Source organism: Maylandia zebra, linkage group LG7, assembly GCF_041146795.1.
Source record: "Maylandia zebra isolate NMK-2024a linkage group LG7, Mzebra_GT3a, whole genome shotgun sequence".
NCBI lineage: Eukaryota > Metazoa > Chordata > Actinopteri > Cichliformes > Cichlidae > Maylandia > Maylandia zebra.
Window position 1 is genome coordinate 55,147,268 of NC_135173.1, and position 16,036 is coordinate 55,163,303.

The following is a 16,036-nucleotide window of genomic DNA, read 5'->3' on the forward strand; positions in this document are numbered from 1 at the left end:
AAAAGTGCTCAGGCACTGAAAAATAGCACAGTATGAATATGTGTGTAATTACCTTCATGTAATAAAAAAGTGGTTCACTGACAGTAAACAATGATTCTTTTCATATAATAATGACATTAATTCAAAGACATAAAGGCGCATGTGAGTAGTTTCGTTTCAAGACATTTATTATTTATATGGTTTGACAAAACAATGTGCTGCCTTAGCATACCTGTGTTTCCATAAAGCATCTGATCTCAAATACCAGATTCAACAGCATGCAAAATGAACAATATGAATATGCTGTAAGTAGTTAATCAGAAATTAAATAGGCTTAAAGTTAGGATGTTAATTTTAGCTAAAGTGCTGTAACAACATAATGCAGGCGGCAAACACTGGTATACAATTAGACTGTTGTCTTAATTAAGTTAAGTATTACTCACTGAAAACCACTGATGTGAGTCTCAGGAACGCACGGTGTTCATCACCCAATAAACAAGTACAGTGCATTCTGTCTACAAAAATAAGACTAAACAAATCATATAAACCCGATGTGTATTATTATGAGGGAAAGCCGAAGTGCTCTCCACAATGCTGTAAAAGTACATTCCTCTCAAACCCTCCATTTATCATGACTTGACAGAAGGAACCCCTAAAATCACAACATGAAGAGGGCGGTCATTTCAGCACACAGAAAACATGATCTCTGAAGGACGGAAAGAAGTTCTGAAGAAAATAGTTACTCGTATTCTGTCGGTAGGCTGAATGCATTCGTGGCTCTTTTTTATGGTTAGTGTTTACATGTGTTGTCCTAAATGTGTGAGATGCTTCACTTCATGGTCCAATCTCCAGGCTCTCATATCTCCACTCCAGAGCCTTTAGTCACAGTAAAGTGCCTAAAACCCCATCCTTGTCTCTTTATTCCAGCTATGCCGGGGGCCTGACTTTAAGAAATGGGTGTAGAGATTGTGATCGCGCCATATGGATGCCCTTCCTTGGAAAAACAAAAAAATCATGAGGCTGAAATAAAAACATTAAATGTTAATAAAACAAATATGATCCAAGTTTGTTTTTTTAGTTAGCTACAAGTTTGATTTTGAAATATTAAATAAATACCTAAATAGAACATGAATAGAACATTTTTTAAAAAGAAAATACCTGACTAGATCATGAGTGCTCCTCGGCGCTGCCGCTAAAGGAACGGCTCCGGATGTGGTTCCTCAGCTGTTCAATGAGCTCTGGGTTCTGCTGCTGGATCTGCTGGGCAAACTGTTGTCCTCTGAGAGAAAGATAACTTAGCTGAATTCTTTTCAACAAGAACAGGAACAGCACGACGAATTGTTCTGTTCTTAAAAAAAATAATGCCTGTTGCCTGGTCATGTCTCTTCACAATATGTATGATATTGTACCAATATGTGTATTGCACACTAAGTCAGCACCACTGTGCTGCCCTATAACACTATATAGTAATAGTATTATACTATAGTACTATAGTATTATGTTTGCCAACTTTCATATGTTTAACTAAAGAAGTGGGAACAAATTCTGTGTTTTTGTGACAGGCTGCTAGCAACAATCTTTCCTAAGTTATTTGTTGAGTGTTGACACAACACTAGTTTACCTCTTGAGCTACAAATCTTTTTTATGCTTGAAGGTCAGTGTTAAGTAGCTTGAAGGTGGTCAGGTACAAGGACGGGAAAGAAAATGAGTGAAAACACAGCCAAAGACCTTTAGGAGAACTACTGCTCAAAACCTATTTAAAAATTAAAAGAAAGTCTGGCTCGTTGGAAGCAAAATATAAAGAAATTAGGCGTGGCTCGAGGCTTTTGCACAGTACTGCAGTGCAGCTTTTTGATGCCGAGTTCCCAGTTAATGAGTGATGTCTGTTTAGGATTCTGTAACATGAAAATATCACATCAGTTAGATTGTAGCAACTCTAACAGCTGTGCCTTCTGTCCCTGCTTTAAAATCCTTTCAATCATTCAGAATCTGCAAACAGGTACTTTAACACCCCAGAGTGGGTTTGCACATCCAGACAAGGCAACAGGGATAAAATATTACAACCAATATTGTCAAAACTGCAAGTATTGTTTCAGAAAGGTTGAAATAAATCTCGGTACAATTTGGGGAATTTACTGCCCAGCTGTCCCTTGCCAAGAGTCAGATCAATATCAGTAGCTACAGTAGCTGACACAAAAAACACTCATAGGTAACAAGTTCTCCTTAAATCCTCTCTACAGCTGACAAGTAAACACATTTTATCCGGTTTGTTGAATGTGTCAAGTTGATATGGTTTATCTGGGGAACTGTACAGCGCATTACTCTACAGCGAGATGCAATATAAAGACTTTACAAAGAAACTGCCACATCTTTCAGTATAAAAAGTACATATAAAAAGGTCATTTAGCTCAACTAAATAATGGTGTAATTAAGCAATGCTTTTAATTTTTCATTCAGTGTACTTACGCTTCAATCAAGCTGGAAATGTCTGAGAGCCCTCCTACTCCTGCTGCAGGGCCTCCCACTGCATTAGACATCATTCCTGACATGCTGAGCACAGTGACACAGTTCGTCAGTTCACGGTGGGACTCGTCTTTTGAAACTACACTTGAATGCTGAAGTAAATGCATAAAGTTCGACTTACAGCTGTTGTACCTGCTGGTTCTGCATCACGCTGGCAGCCTGCAAAGAGAAATCAACAGCAATTCTTGATGTGTTTCTCACGTACATAATAAAAGGGCAATTTATTTTTTATCACACTGGCAATTTTGTCAGAAGAACAATCTACCATCTAGCGCTGTGGGGCCTGAATGCGCATACACAGCTATCGGATTTAGATGTGTCTTGTCCTTAATGCTGCAATAAAATCCTGGCGTGCTCGGAAAAAACATTCTCGGCCAAACGCACGCTCCCGTGTGTCATAATTTAATGAGCTCGGGTTGTCAGGCTCTCATTTCTACTAGACAATTACTGCGGTTGTTTAACAGGCTAACTATCACTCATGGGACTAATCCAGTAAAAAATAAAACCAATCCTGAGGCTCCTGAATGGAAGCTGCGCCTGTTAGAACTCATGCTCTTACCATGCTGATGAAGGCTGGGTTGTTGATTAAACTAGCCATGTCAAATCCCAGTCCAGCTGCTATCTGTGGCAGAGATGTGTAAACGACAGTCCAATAAGAAAATATCAACATTAATCCCAATTACATTATGCTACACATGTGGAGAGGATTAAAAGCAAGAGGCTTGTTTCTACTCACAGGGCTGGTTGCTTCTTTCTGCTTCTGCTCTGCGATTTTCAGGTTGGATTTGTATGTGTCATTCTCGGGGTCCAATACCAAAGCTTTCTTGAAGTAGGTAATTGCCTCTGGATACTTGTTCATAGCTGTCAATGCCAACCTGAAACCACAGAGGAAACAGTGAGCAGTCATTTTTGGAAAATATTATGGAGAGAGCAGTTTATTTCAAAATGACTTGTTAATAGTAAATGACCCAACCCCATCCTCCCGTATGCTTTGCTGTAGGTCGGATCAATCCCGATGGCTCTCTCACAGTCACTAGTTGCTTCGGTATAATTCCCCAGCTTACTGTGAGCTGCAGCCCTGCAAGTAATAAATTCAGAGCGCTGTGTAATGTTTGTGTTCAGGTGGGTAATGAAAAAGGGAGGGAATCGGTCAGCAAGCACTTTCTCGAACAGTTCAAGCATTACATCACATTTGGCTCTGCTTTGTTTGTCTACTGTCTGCTATTATATTAAACAAATGTGCAAATCATGATTAAGGGACAAAATTAAGTTCAGATAAGTAACAGCGTAAAATATCAGTTCAGTAAATACCTGTTGCAGTAGTACACAGCATTTCTTAGATCCAGATCAATGGCCTTTGTGTAGCACTCCACTGCACTCCTGTAGTTCTCCTCCTTCATGTGATTGTTTCCTAAAGAAACAAAGTGTGTAGTTATAACAACAAAGTTAACATAAAGCTCATGACTGGTTCAGTCAATCTTATGGAAAAATAGGATGACAATTCAGCTTTAGGGTGATAGATGTGTCTTTTTTTCCTTTTCTTGAGCTTTAGAAAAGCATTGGCAGGTTTTTAAATCTTGTAGGTGAAAGCAAATTGACATGTTTCATGTGCCACCAGCTACAGGTTCAGAAATCTGAACACCACCCTCCACCTTTTTTAAACTTGTGAACATACATGCATAATCCTCTCCAACATCCAACCACCAGAATAAAACCCCGAAACTAAACACTCAAGCAAGGACAGAGAAACAGCAGAAACATCAGAACACGCCTACTCCCATCAAGGCCACCCAAATCATCAGAGAGCAAACACCCATACACCCGCCCAGAAACCCCCAGTCGCCGCAACCAACAGCAAAGACAAAGTGGCAGTGGACGCCAACATGTCGACACAGAAACATGCAGGAAGGCCTCCACCAGTGTCTGGAGCCCTCACTATGACCCAACAGAGGCCAGACAGCACATTCCAGTCTCCGGGCAGCATGTACAGCCAGGAATAGGATCCCACTGCACTGATGAAGCCTGAGCTTTTGGCTCAATGAGGCCTTTTTAATATGAGCCTCCATCACCTTAACAGTGTATATATGATAGATAATGAGGAAAATAACACAAAATTAGATTCAAATGCACTTGAGAAACATCAACTGAACTTGCACTGCTACAGAATCATTTACATCTCGACAAATAGAATTGAAACTAATCATAATGCCTCCAGTGATGATAAATGTAATCAGTGTGGTCCCCACCCACAACAATTTGACAGCACAATTCAATAAAACATTCCAAACCCTGTGGAGGATGAATTTACAAGAAAGCAAGAGCAGACACAGAAAGGTAGAAGTTTAGGGATTATTTCAAACTTTGTCCATGTTTAATATGATCAACAAAACAGTGATAATAGGAAATTATAAATTAAGTACTAATAATACAAAATAAGATAATGCATACATGTCCACTGAAGCGCATCAGAGCTGATGCAAAACATTTAATATAGAAGCTCACCATATTTATTTATGAACCTAATGTAATCAGATGTGAAGTGTTTCAAGATTACCTTCATTCTTAAGCAGCTCTGCTCGTTCGATGTCTTCAGGAGATGGGGAGCTCTCTGGTATGGTTAGATTGTCATTCTGTGAAAATGAAAAATAAAAGAGTCAGTGAATAAACACACAGGACATTCTGACTTGACACAAAAAAGCAGCGGTGTAATTAAGTCGGCATAATTGTACTATGTATTTTACAGTACTTTAAAGTGTTCACTACCCACCTTGAGCAGGGCATTGAGGAATATCTCTCTAAGTGACTGTGGCACTGCAAGATGACAGTCACTGGAGCTGATCTTGAAGGTGGTCTCCAAGCACTGTATAGCAACTGTGGTGGAGAATCAGCCAACATATGACAGAGTAGTTTCGAGTTAACTGGACAATCATGTTGAGTCAGAACTTGGCTGTACGCTCAGAGCAAGTTATTTGAATAATTCTCTTCAACTGCACTGCTTATCAAAGCCTGATTTTGGTCATGTTTTCTTACTACCTTGACAGTCCTTAGCTTACTATCAAGAAAAGGGACATAATGTATGTACAGTTTGTGCAGATTCAGAACTCTGAAATGGATGAGACAAGGCAGAGTGCCCAGTGTTTGCACAGACACTTTCTAAGGCATAAGTGCAGTGAGTCGACCTACCTTCGAGGCTTTCCTGCTCATCAGAATTTAAAGTACCACAATGTGTTTGATCTCGTAGGAACTGCACAATAGAGAATGCCAAGCGCTTTTCCACAGCCATTTTTACCTAGAAACTGGTAGAGACAAGAAGGGGTTTGGAATCAAATGGAAAGGAAACCACTCAGTGGTGACTGAATTACTAATTCACGAGGTGCCATTTCATAATAAAAATAACAAACACATGCTTAAATAATGCATAACTGATATATAAGTCAGTATAAAATACTGTAATTGTGCTTATTTAATCAAACTCAGACAGACTCTATGCAGTCCTCTGAAGTACACACCTACTGCTTCCATAGGAATTATGAGGGTAAGCAGCAGGCAGATGCGACTTATCAAATGCACTTGATTAACTTTTGCAGCTTGCTGGTCTGGAGCATTTAGATGTGTATTCACCTCAAGGCCAGACCATGCAATGCTTAGAGAAATGGCAAAATACCCAAGAGCTACATCTCACACTCTACAGGGCTCAGTAAGCATTTTAAATGGTAAATTTAATGACAGTACACTTAGAAAAAGACTAAAATGCTTTGGAAGGCTTGCCATGAGAAATTTTCTTCTCTCTAAAAAGAACATGGCAGCATAGCTTTAGTTTGCAAACTTGCACATGAACAACCCACAAGACTTCTGGGACAATGTCCTTTGGACAGACAAGACCAGAGTGTCGAATTTAAAATGAGCACAAACACTTTTTACCAACTGTCTGGTGGTGGGCTGATGATTTCGGCTTGTTTTTTATTTGATTTGTTGAGCCAAAAAACCTCCACAGCAATGTGAGAGAGTGACACAGTTATACATTAAGGTGGTTCTACAACCTACTGAATTACAGCATGTACTTAGTTTTTCACTAGAGTGCATACAGTCCAGTGAAAACGTTCTTTTTCAAGACTGTATTTTCTGGCTGATATAGCAATCAGACAATTTTATTGAATGATGCTGTTCTGCCACAAGTATATAAATAATGTAGAATATTTAATAAAGATTAATAAAGAATAACCTTTTACTTTTTCCAGTTTAATTTCTGATTTATGAGTTACATGTTTATATTATTGAATATTTTTTACCCCCAAAAAGTCAATACGGGCATTACAATGCAAAAATTCAGTATCACTGTGACTCTATTAAAAGTGGGCACTACTTCAAAACAAAGAAGCTGGCTTAGGGAGTAGATTTTTGGTGCTTTTAATATATGCATTTCATTTTTTATTCAACAATACATTACTTTTTATATTCTCAGGTTTAGAAGAGGCTGAGATAGTAGTTATGACCTAATTATAAACCTGGGCTCAACTATCCCAGGTTATTTTTTGGGTGCCAGTAGTAATCTTGCATTTGTTAAGGACTCTGTAGCAGTGAAGGAGAATATCAAACGACTGCATTGCATTTTGATAGTAAATCTCTACAGCTACAAAGTTGCACTACAACTGATACTGGCGATCTGCAGTTTCGTGTCATTTTATTGCCTATAACAAAAAAAAAACCTTGCCCCTCAGAAGGCTAGTTACTGCTTGATTTTTCCAAGTCGGACTGAGGCAAAAAGTCTGTGGGGAAACTGGGGCAAAAAAATAAAAACATGGCCACAGAATCACAGTGCGGGATGCTACAGACACAAACACTATTGCCTCATACGTCTATCACGTGCTGAAACCAAGCATTATGCTCATTTGAGTCTAGCTAGCACAGCTACTCCTCCCTTCGTGTGTTGACACACGTAAATGCAGTGATGCAGAAGCTGTGATGTAATAGCATAATGGGTGTTTTCATTCACTGCACTGACTTTATACATTTATTTCAAATAAATGCTAAAATAAAATTATAATTTAGCCAGTGGCGCTGGCAGGTGTTTGTCTTTAAAGGAAACCTACACCCTGACGGTCCGGACAAACAAGGCTCGCGCGCTGCTTGTGTGATGCTGGCTAAAACAATCACAACCCAAAAACAAAACAAGACAGGAAAACAGGAGGAGGAGAGGAAACAGAGGTCATCCTCGGAGCCCTACAAACAACACGAAGTCATATTAAAAATAACACTCTATTAAAGGATGCTGTTCAGTGTGTGTCCCCCTCCCGCCCACCTACCTGAGGTCTTATCCAGCTGTCTGCTGCTACCGCGTCATGAGGAGGGCTCGAGTCGGATCGATCGCGTCCTCCTCCTCTGCGCCTGCGCGTTAACAACGGAAATAAGAAGCGGTTCCCACGCGAGAAACGGGGAGAGATACCGTTCATTGCGGCGACTACAGGGACTGAGCCACCGTAAGGGAGGAAGAAAGGGGTTAATTTTTATTTTTATGTAATTATATATTTTTTTTTGCTGAAAGAAATCGCACGATACTGCTGGCATGTATCTGCTAACAGCTATAGCTTGCCGAGCACATTTGAGGTATGCCAAACATAGTCCAGGGACTAGTCCACTAAATTGAAGTTGTTTATTACGTATGTGTGACAGATTGGTAAACTACGTTCAACAACTTTAAATTGCTCTCTTCTGCTTCCACGGACACCGGTCCACAACTAAAAATAATTTAAATTGACAAAGTGTCATCTCCTGCTTATTGGCACTTTAAGGATAGCTGAGCTGTTTTGTACGTTTTGGCTGCTTGACAGTTATTCCACGCTTTTATGAACTTCGTTTGAAAGGCTTCCGCTCGCACTGCCATGGCATGAAACTCTACACTGATGGATGAAGGAAAAATATCACCGGTTATAACATGGAAATAAGTGTGTCGAGTGTGTCCATGAAGATAGTGCTTACATTAATACCACCTATTCGAGCGGATCGTTTTCTTGACTATGGAGCAACAGAAAATATTGTACGTTTGGGGGGCGGCGGTGGGTATTAAAAGGTCCGGTTTTCTTACAGGGTCTGTAAACATCTGAGAATGACCATCGCTAGTGGGTCAGTGCTGTCTGCCAGACACTGCGCTCAGGCAGGACATGCAAGGAACACACTGAGGTGGGACCTGTCTCCAGATGAGATCAGGACTATGACAGACAGCTTGATTGCCAGAGTAAAGAAGGTCTATGACGACGTTGGATCCCTAAATATAGAAAATGTCTCTGTTGAAAACACCCTGATGACCTTGGCTAATGCTAAGATGGATTATGCATGTAAGTCTACTGGTGTATTCTGGTTTACAATTCCATGAAACCAACAAACCCAACAATGTTTGAATCCCACTAATGAGTATACACAAGTTAACTATATGTTAATAACATCAGTAAGCTATACTAGGACAATGGAGAGCATGTTTCCTGATCCCTTCACTTTCAACTGAGTCAGTCAGTGTGGATCCATCTTTACAGGGAAAATGATCCCAGACAAGTACACACACACACACACACACACACACACACACACACATATATATATATATATATATATATATATATATATATATATATATATATATATATATATATATATATAAATAAATAATTTAACATGCAAAGTACTGCACATTACATGGACTCTGTATCAGGGTATTGGCAGGTAAAATGCATCGGGTATCGGTGATATCACAGGGAGTTATGCTGCACATGTGAAGATTCTTTACTTCTTGCAGCAATTTCTTTGCTTACATTACTCCTAGCACTGTCTGCAGCATAAGAGTAGCATCACACCTGAGCAGACTGTGGTGTGGAGTCAAGTTGTGTCTTCCTGTTACACTTCCTGAACTAATTAGTGACATTTCCTATCCAAGGCCTGATGAGTTTATATAATGGCGAGGCATCCATCCATCCATCCATAGCTCACATGAATGATTACTGCTCCCACAGTATTCAAAGTTACATGCAATGGTCAGCTAATAGAGCTTCACCCAATTTGTGCTCAAAGTCAAGGTCACGTTTGTGGGTTTACAGGCAGTAACATGCAAACTGTGATTGATCATGAACCTGATGAGCTACTACGTCACTCTGGCATGTATATGTGTTTACACATTTTTTTAAAAATTAATTGATATTGGAATATTTTACGCCCTTAAAGTATGTACCATTATCAGAAATCTAATTTAGGTATTCTCTTCTATTTTTTGTCTTCATTAGGAAGGAGTACAAAGGCTTTTAGCTGAATAGAAACCAACCTATTCATGGATTTGAATTCTTGCATAAAATGTTGTTCTTGTTGTTGTTTTTTATTGTTCTATTATTTTTGTAACGTTCACCGTTGCTTTTTTTTTTTTTTTTTTTTGCTTTGCTCCCTTAGCATCACACCACGTTCTCGCCTTCCCTCAGTATGTTTGTCCTTCTAAGGAGCTGCGATCAGCAAGCACCGAAGCTGACAAGAGACTGTCTGAGTTGGACGTGGAGATAAACATGCGGGAAGATGTGTTCAAACGAATCACTGCCTTGCAGGTACGACTCGAGCCACATTCACTTCAAGTAAAGTGAGGACTTTTGTAAAAACTGATAACTTTATGAGGCCACACAGATAATGACGTGTTAAAGCAGTCTTAATCATAAGGCTAGTGTGTGAGGATTGGCTGCATTTAAGAAAATCTTAAACTTTTTTCACACTTCATGTCAGCCAGAGGCCAACAGATCATAGAGGCGCAAGGACTACTGGTTCTTAATAGCCTGGAAATGAAATGTAATCTCATCTGATCAGTGGCAGCCAGTGCCATATGTTATTTCATGCTGTGCTGGCTCCCTGGCATGCAATATATAAATAGGTGAATAAATTTAGCAGAATGCCTGCTATTCTACCTGTATGAGAAGATGTTTAGTGTTATGATTGTGTTTTGGTAGAATAAACAGAAAGACAACCTTTCAGCTGAGGAAAAAAGATTCCTGGACAGACTTGTTACACTGGGCCAGAGGAAAGGATTGCACCTGTCTAAAGATATACAAGAGGTAATGTAATGTGTGATCTGATTATTAATATGGAAGTCGTTTGTTAAAGTTACAGGTTAAAAGAGTTTAGAGATTAATTCCAGTGTTTCATAATTGAAACGAAGAAGTAAGCAAATAGAATCACATAGAAAGTGCCTGTAAATCTTTGCTTATCTTATTAGATAGTAAAAAATTAAAATCTCTGTGATGTCTTTTGCTCTGTGTTCTCTCTCCTAAGGAAATAAAAAGAACTTCCAAGCTCATCAGTGAACTCTCCATCGAGTTTAACAAGAATCTGAACGAGGAGAGCAAATTTCTTATTTTCTCTGAGCACGAATTAGGTGTGTTTGATACGTGAAACTCATGAAACGCTGCCTTGAGAGCCACGCTTTAACCGTATTCACTGATTCTCTTGTGCCATACTTGCTCAGGTGGGCTAGCTGCCACTTTTCTAAGTGGACTGGATAAGACGGCTGAAGGACGGTATAAAGTGACCCTGGAATATCCCCATTACTATCCACTGATGAAGAGGTGCCATAATCCTGAAACAAGGAGAAAGATGGAAATGGCTTTTAACAGCAGGTGTAAAGAGGTAAACCGCAGGCTGATGATTAATATTTATACCCTGTAACGCCAAGCGGATCATATTTGATATATGAGTTTCTAAGACCTCTAACCATCTGATTCTTTGGCCACTTATAGGTTTTTGTTTGATTAGGATAAGCATACTATGAGCAATAATGCTCATATACCAAAAATGATACAAACTCTTTCTTTTTTTTTCGTTTTCTGAAGGTTCAATAAACACTCCAGTTTAAAATAAATAAATAACTACAAGTCATGTTGATGTTGGACAGCTATGGATCCATACACATGTGCAGGTGAAATGAGAAAATGTGTGATATAAAAAGCTGCGGACAACAGGCCCTGGTGTTGTTGTGGTAGCTACTCAAGCCACATTGGGAAGCTTTTTCCTTTAATTTGTCACCTGCTCATATGTCTAAATGACATACAAGGATACAATCAGCGATTGCTGTCACTTTAGCACATTAATGAAACAAGCAATGTTGCATATCCCATGTCTTTAGTGGGCTGAAGTTGCAGCCCAGAGAACCTGCTCAGTGAAACCACATATTACTGCTGGTTACCAAATGTGTCACAGAATCTACTCAGGCTGGAAACCCTAAACATTATCATTCATTTTAATAAGCCTAAATGATTTCACTGATCCGCGTCTCTCGTTTTTTCCCCCCCAGGTAAACACGGCAATCTTAGAAGAGTTGATACAGCTGCGGGCGAAGGTTGCACGCTTACTTGGTTACGGTAGCCATGCTGAGTATGTGCTGGAGATTAACATGGCTAAAAATGCAAGCAACGTGTCTGACTTTCTGGGTATGGTCTCTTTGACATCTGACCTCGCTGGCACACACATCCACATGGAAACATTCCCTGTCATTTAAGATGAGCTCTCCCGCCTCCTGATAACTGCCTTAAAGTAGGAAAAGAAACTCAATAGGACAGACGAATGGCTGTGCAGCTCCACACGCAGTCACATAATATGCAAGGTGAAATGTAATCAGTTACTAATGACAAATTACACAACATCAGCTTTTTATAATTAGTAGTATAATCATCGGCTGTAATCAGGTTGAACAACTAAAAGCATGTCTTTAATCGCAAAAACCAGAGCCCACAAAAGGACCACAAGAAGCACTAAAATTCCAATCCAACAAAGGAAAAAGACAAGACTGTATACACGCACAGAGAGATGCTCAGTAAGAAGAAATCATAGAATAGGAACAAAAGCAAAAGGTTAAAGTACACGAGGCACAAGGAAAAGTTTTTCCCACAGTAAAAACAGGAAGTGTAAATTAGAAAGACAAGGGAACTAACTAAAGAGACAAAGACAAGGAAGCAGTGGGATACTACAGAAAGAAGAAGAATAGAAACATAAGAAATGACATAAATAGAATCAAAACAGGAACCAAAACTCAAAAAAAATATCACACAGGAACCCAGAGCTGCAGAAATAGTTTTCAATGCAAACAACAAATTTTGAATATTCAGCATCTGCAGATTTAAAACAGATTTCCTCTACAAAAATGCTCAACTTTCATCTTCTTTTTTTGAGTGTGCAAAGGGAGTTAGTTTGATTTGGGCTTTAAAAAGTAGACAGCAAAAGGTTCAAAGAAATTGCATGCTTCACATTACAACTAAGGAGGTTTTCTTTTTCTGCCTTTATAGACAAGTTCCATGAAGCACTGAAGCCCGTGGGAATCAAAGAGAGGAAATACATTCTTGCGCTGAAGAAGAGGGAGTGCCTGATGAAGGGCTACCAGTTTGATGAGAAGATTAATGCCTGGGACTTGCCCTACTACATGAATCAAGTGGAGCAGCGCAAGTTTGCTGTGGACAAGGACAAACTGATCGAGTATTTCCCTCTTGATGTGGTGACAGAAGGGCTGTTTGGTATCTACCAGGAGCTGCTGGGTCTCACATTCACAGAGGTGGAACAGGCTGACGTGTGGCATGAAAATGTCAAGCTGTACTCAGCCCTGGACACTGAAACGGGGGAGGAGATTGGTCAGTTCTACCTGGATCTGCATCCAAGGTAGATTATGTGTCATTTTTTTCAGAGACAAGACAAGATCCTGTGTTTGATGTTTTTATGAAGTGTGAGCTCACTAACATTGACCAGAGCTCTTGATCTGTGTGATAGACTTCAGCCTGACTGTGACATTTCACCAGGGAAGGAAAATATGGCCACGCAGGTTGCTTTGGGCTCCAGCCTGGCTGCGGAGGCCCTGATGGAAAGCGCAGGCTACCGGTTGCAGCCATGGCGGCAAACTTCACCAAGCCCAGGAAAGATTGTCCTTCTCTCCTCCAACACCATGAAGTGGAGACCTATTTTCATGAGTTTGGTCATGTCATGCACGAAATCTGCTCAAATGTAAGTTGCTATATTCAGTCAGGAAGTTAGTGATATTTGTATACTGTGTGCTAATGAATAAGAATGAGTTTTTCTGTGTATGTGTCAGACCGCTTTTTCAGAATTCAGCGGAACAATGGTGGAGACAGACTTTGTGGAGGTGCCGTCTCAAATGCTTGAGAACTGGGTTTGGGAAAAGGAGCCTCTGAGAAGAATGTCCCGTCACTACAAAGATGGCACCCCCATCCCAGACGAGCTGCTCGACAAACTGATTGCCTCCAGAGTTGCTAACACTGGTCAGACACTCAAACTTTGCACAAAGAAAGTCTGTGTAACATTTATGTGTAAGTGAAGAGCCTCTGTTGATGTGTTCACTTCAGGGCTTATGAACCTACGTCAGGTAGTCCTTAGTAAGGTGGACCAGTCGCTTCACATCAGCCCACGTGCAGACACTGCGGAGGTGTTTGCAAAGCACTGCCAGGACATCCTGGGTATTCCTGCTACACCAGGTCAGCTTTAGCTTCAGCTATTTAGAATATATTTGAGAAATTATTGCATTAAGCTTTCTATCAGTGATGAGGATTTACATTTTATAATAAACAGTCCACTGTGGGCATTAGCAGTTTGTATTCAGTTTTTTGTATGAAGCACATAGACAATATCATTTTTCTTTTTTGGAGTTTGTATTAGTGATTTGTAACAAAGATCTGCTCTCTGCAGGAACCAACATGACAGCCAGTTTTAGCCACTTAGCTGGTGGATATGATGGTCAGTACTATAGCTATCTATGGAGCGAAGTCTACTCCATGGACATTTTCTTCAGTCGTTTTAAAAAGGAAGGCATTATGAATCCAAAGGTTGGTTTTCTGGATGAACATTTCACTCTAATGATGTGTCTTATTTTCCTTGAAACTGTCTTTATATGTGCATTTATGCCCTAAACACAGGTTGGAAAAGAGTACAGAAGAGTGATACTGGAAGCTGGGGGCTCTGTGGATGGGATGGACATGGTGAAAACCTTCCTCGGACGTGCGCCGTGTCAGGATGCTTTTTTCCAATGCAAAGGACTGGTTAACTCACAAGAAGCATCAATGTAAACTGATGTTCTCTTTAACTGTTTTTGTCATTATTATATTATATCTGGATGCAGGTACATTTCAGTTGAGAAATGGGGTATTATTACTATCTTCAGGATTTCACGCTAGAGTTCTGTCTGCCCTTGTTTAAATGTACAGTAGATCACGACAGGACCTCGTCATGACATGTTCAGTGTATTTTACAGCCTTTTTAATTCGTCCTGGTGTTACTAAAACAATAAACCAGGGATGTCAAACTCATTTTATTTCAAGGGCCACATACAACTTCATTTGATCTTAAGGGAGACAGACCAGTGAAACTTTCTGTCAGGGTAAAGAAGTTTAACTACACATTAAATCCATCAGATATCTTCATATATGAACAAGAAGTGCAGTTTATCTACATGATAAAAGAATTGTGCTGTAGGAAATAAAAGGCATCTGCCAGCACAATTCTTTGGGCTTAAATGGTAAGAAATGTATAAATTTACAGAAAAGGTTCTGGTTGCTCATTGCCAAGACTGTCCTGTAATTATAAGGCAGAAAGCTTTTGTTAGTTCAGAGAAAATTATCTGTTTCTCTTTATTTTGTCTTACTATGAACCCATTGAAAAAAAACATTTCTATTGTAGATACTGAAAAATGGGAACTATTTTTTGTCATTTAAATGTTTTTCTTTTACATAATTACTTTGGTGTTGTATGGATGACCATGGTGGAGTTATTTATAAGTAGGAATTGCTGTAGAACTCATGTCCATAATTTAAGCCCCCCTTCACATTTTCCAAAGCCGTCCAGTGGGCAGAGTTGGAGTCCTTCCAACGATTCTGGCCCCTGGGCCTTATGTTTGACACTCGTGCAATTAAGAATGGACATTTCTTTATATTAAAGAATATGAATAATCTGGTTTCCACAATAGTTCTTTTTGGAAACATACATTGTCATCATTAATTTCATTACTTATGCCATCACTTAAGCTGTGACATGTCAGAATTTCCTTCAATGCAGTGATCAGATACTATGTCAGTGGTACAAAAATACTAACAGCAGGCTTTAGTTACAGGTATCCAAGCATAGAAGCTAACATACCCTTACTAGATTCACAATATAGTTAAAATCCTCTTTTCAACTGTTTCTTTCTGCTGCGTCATAATATTACATTTATCGGCTACCTACTCTTGGTGGCCTGACAATTTCATTAAGTCGTTTAGAGGGTTGACACTAGAAGTTAGACTGTTCAAGCCTTTTACATTGAACACACCTGTTTTTAAGTTTCAAACATTATGGGGGAAATTCTACGCTTGAAAGGCACTTGGCTATTTTAATGGATATATCTTTGGCTATCTTTAAATCTCCATTAAAAATAATTAGAAAAAAGGCCAATATTATTCTATTTAATTTAAATTTCCAGTGAAATACAAAAAACTTCTACTTACGCCAGAGGGCGCCACGACATAACAAGAACGACGAAGGCTGC

At 39.5% G+C, this 16,036-nt stretch overlaps 2 protein-coding genes across 4 annotated transcripts; one reads left to right on the plus strand and one right to left on the minus strand.

Annotated features, from left to right (window-relative positions):
- Nucleotides 1-146: 146 nt before the first annotated feature.
- On the minus strand, nucleotides 147-7,905 carry sgtb (small glutamine rich tetratricopeptide repeat co-chaperone beta). Of its 2 annotated transcripts, none has more exons than XM_004549907.5 (12): nucleotides 7,806-7,905; nucleotides 5,686-5,798; nucleotides 5,270-5,373; nucleotides 5,057-5,132; nucleotides 3,814-3,913; nucleotides 3,476-3,580; nucleotides 3,239-3,377; nucleotides 3,062-3,124; nucleotides 2,624-2,661; nucleotides 2,446-2,529; nucleotides 1,138-1,258; nucleotides 147-973 (listed from the first exon to the last, which is right to left on the minus strand). In XM_004549907.5, the coding sequence occupies exons 2-11, from the start codon at nucleotides 5,783-5,785 to the stop codon at nucleotides 1,147-1,149; spliced, it is 921 nt and encodes a 306-aa protein (XP_004549964.1). In that variant the 5' UTR covers nucleotides 5,786-5,798; nucleotides 7,806-7,905; the 3' UTR covers nucleotides 147-973; nucleotides 1,138-1,146. The 2 variants fall into 2 exon arrangements, with proteins under 2 accessions (XP_004549964.1, XP_004549963.1); XM_004549906.4 differs by having other exon boundaries at nucleotides 147-999.
- nln (neurolysin (metallopeptidase M3 family)) lies at nucleotides 7,902-15,468 on the plus strand. Of its 2 annotated transcripts, none has more exons than XM_004549909.6 (13): nucleotides 7,902-7,979; nucleotides 8,587-8,834; nucleotides 9,931-10,079; nucleotides 10,473-10,577; nucleotides 10,795-10,897; nucleotides 10,988-11,148; nucleotides 11,813-11,948; nucleotides 12,801-13,167; nucleotides 13,305-13,506; nucleotides 13,595-13,781; nucleotides 13,866-13,994; nucleotides 14,206-14,342; nucleotides 14,433-15,468. In XM_004549909.6, the coding sequence occupies exons 2-13, from the start codon at nucleotides 8,606-8,608 to the stop codon at nucleotides 14,580-14,582; spliced, it is 2,055 nt and encodes a 684-aa protein (XP_004549966.3). In that variant the 5' UTR covers nucleotides 7,902-7,979; nucleotides 8,587-8,605; the 3' UTR covers nucleotides 14,583-15,468. The 2 variants fall into 2 exon arrangements, with proteins under 2 accessions (XP_004549966.3, XP_004549965.3); XM_004549908.6 differs by having other exon boundaries at nucleotides 7,928-8,106.
- The last annotated feature ends 568 nt before the right edge of the window (nucleotides 15,469-16,036 follow it).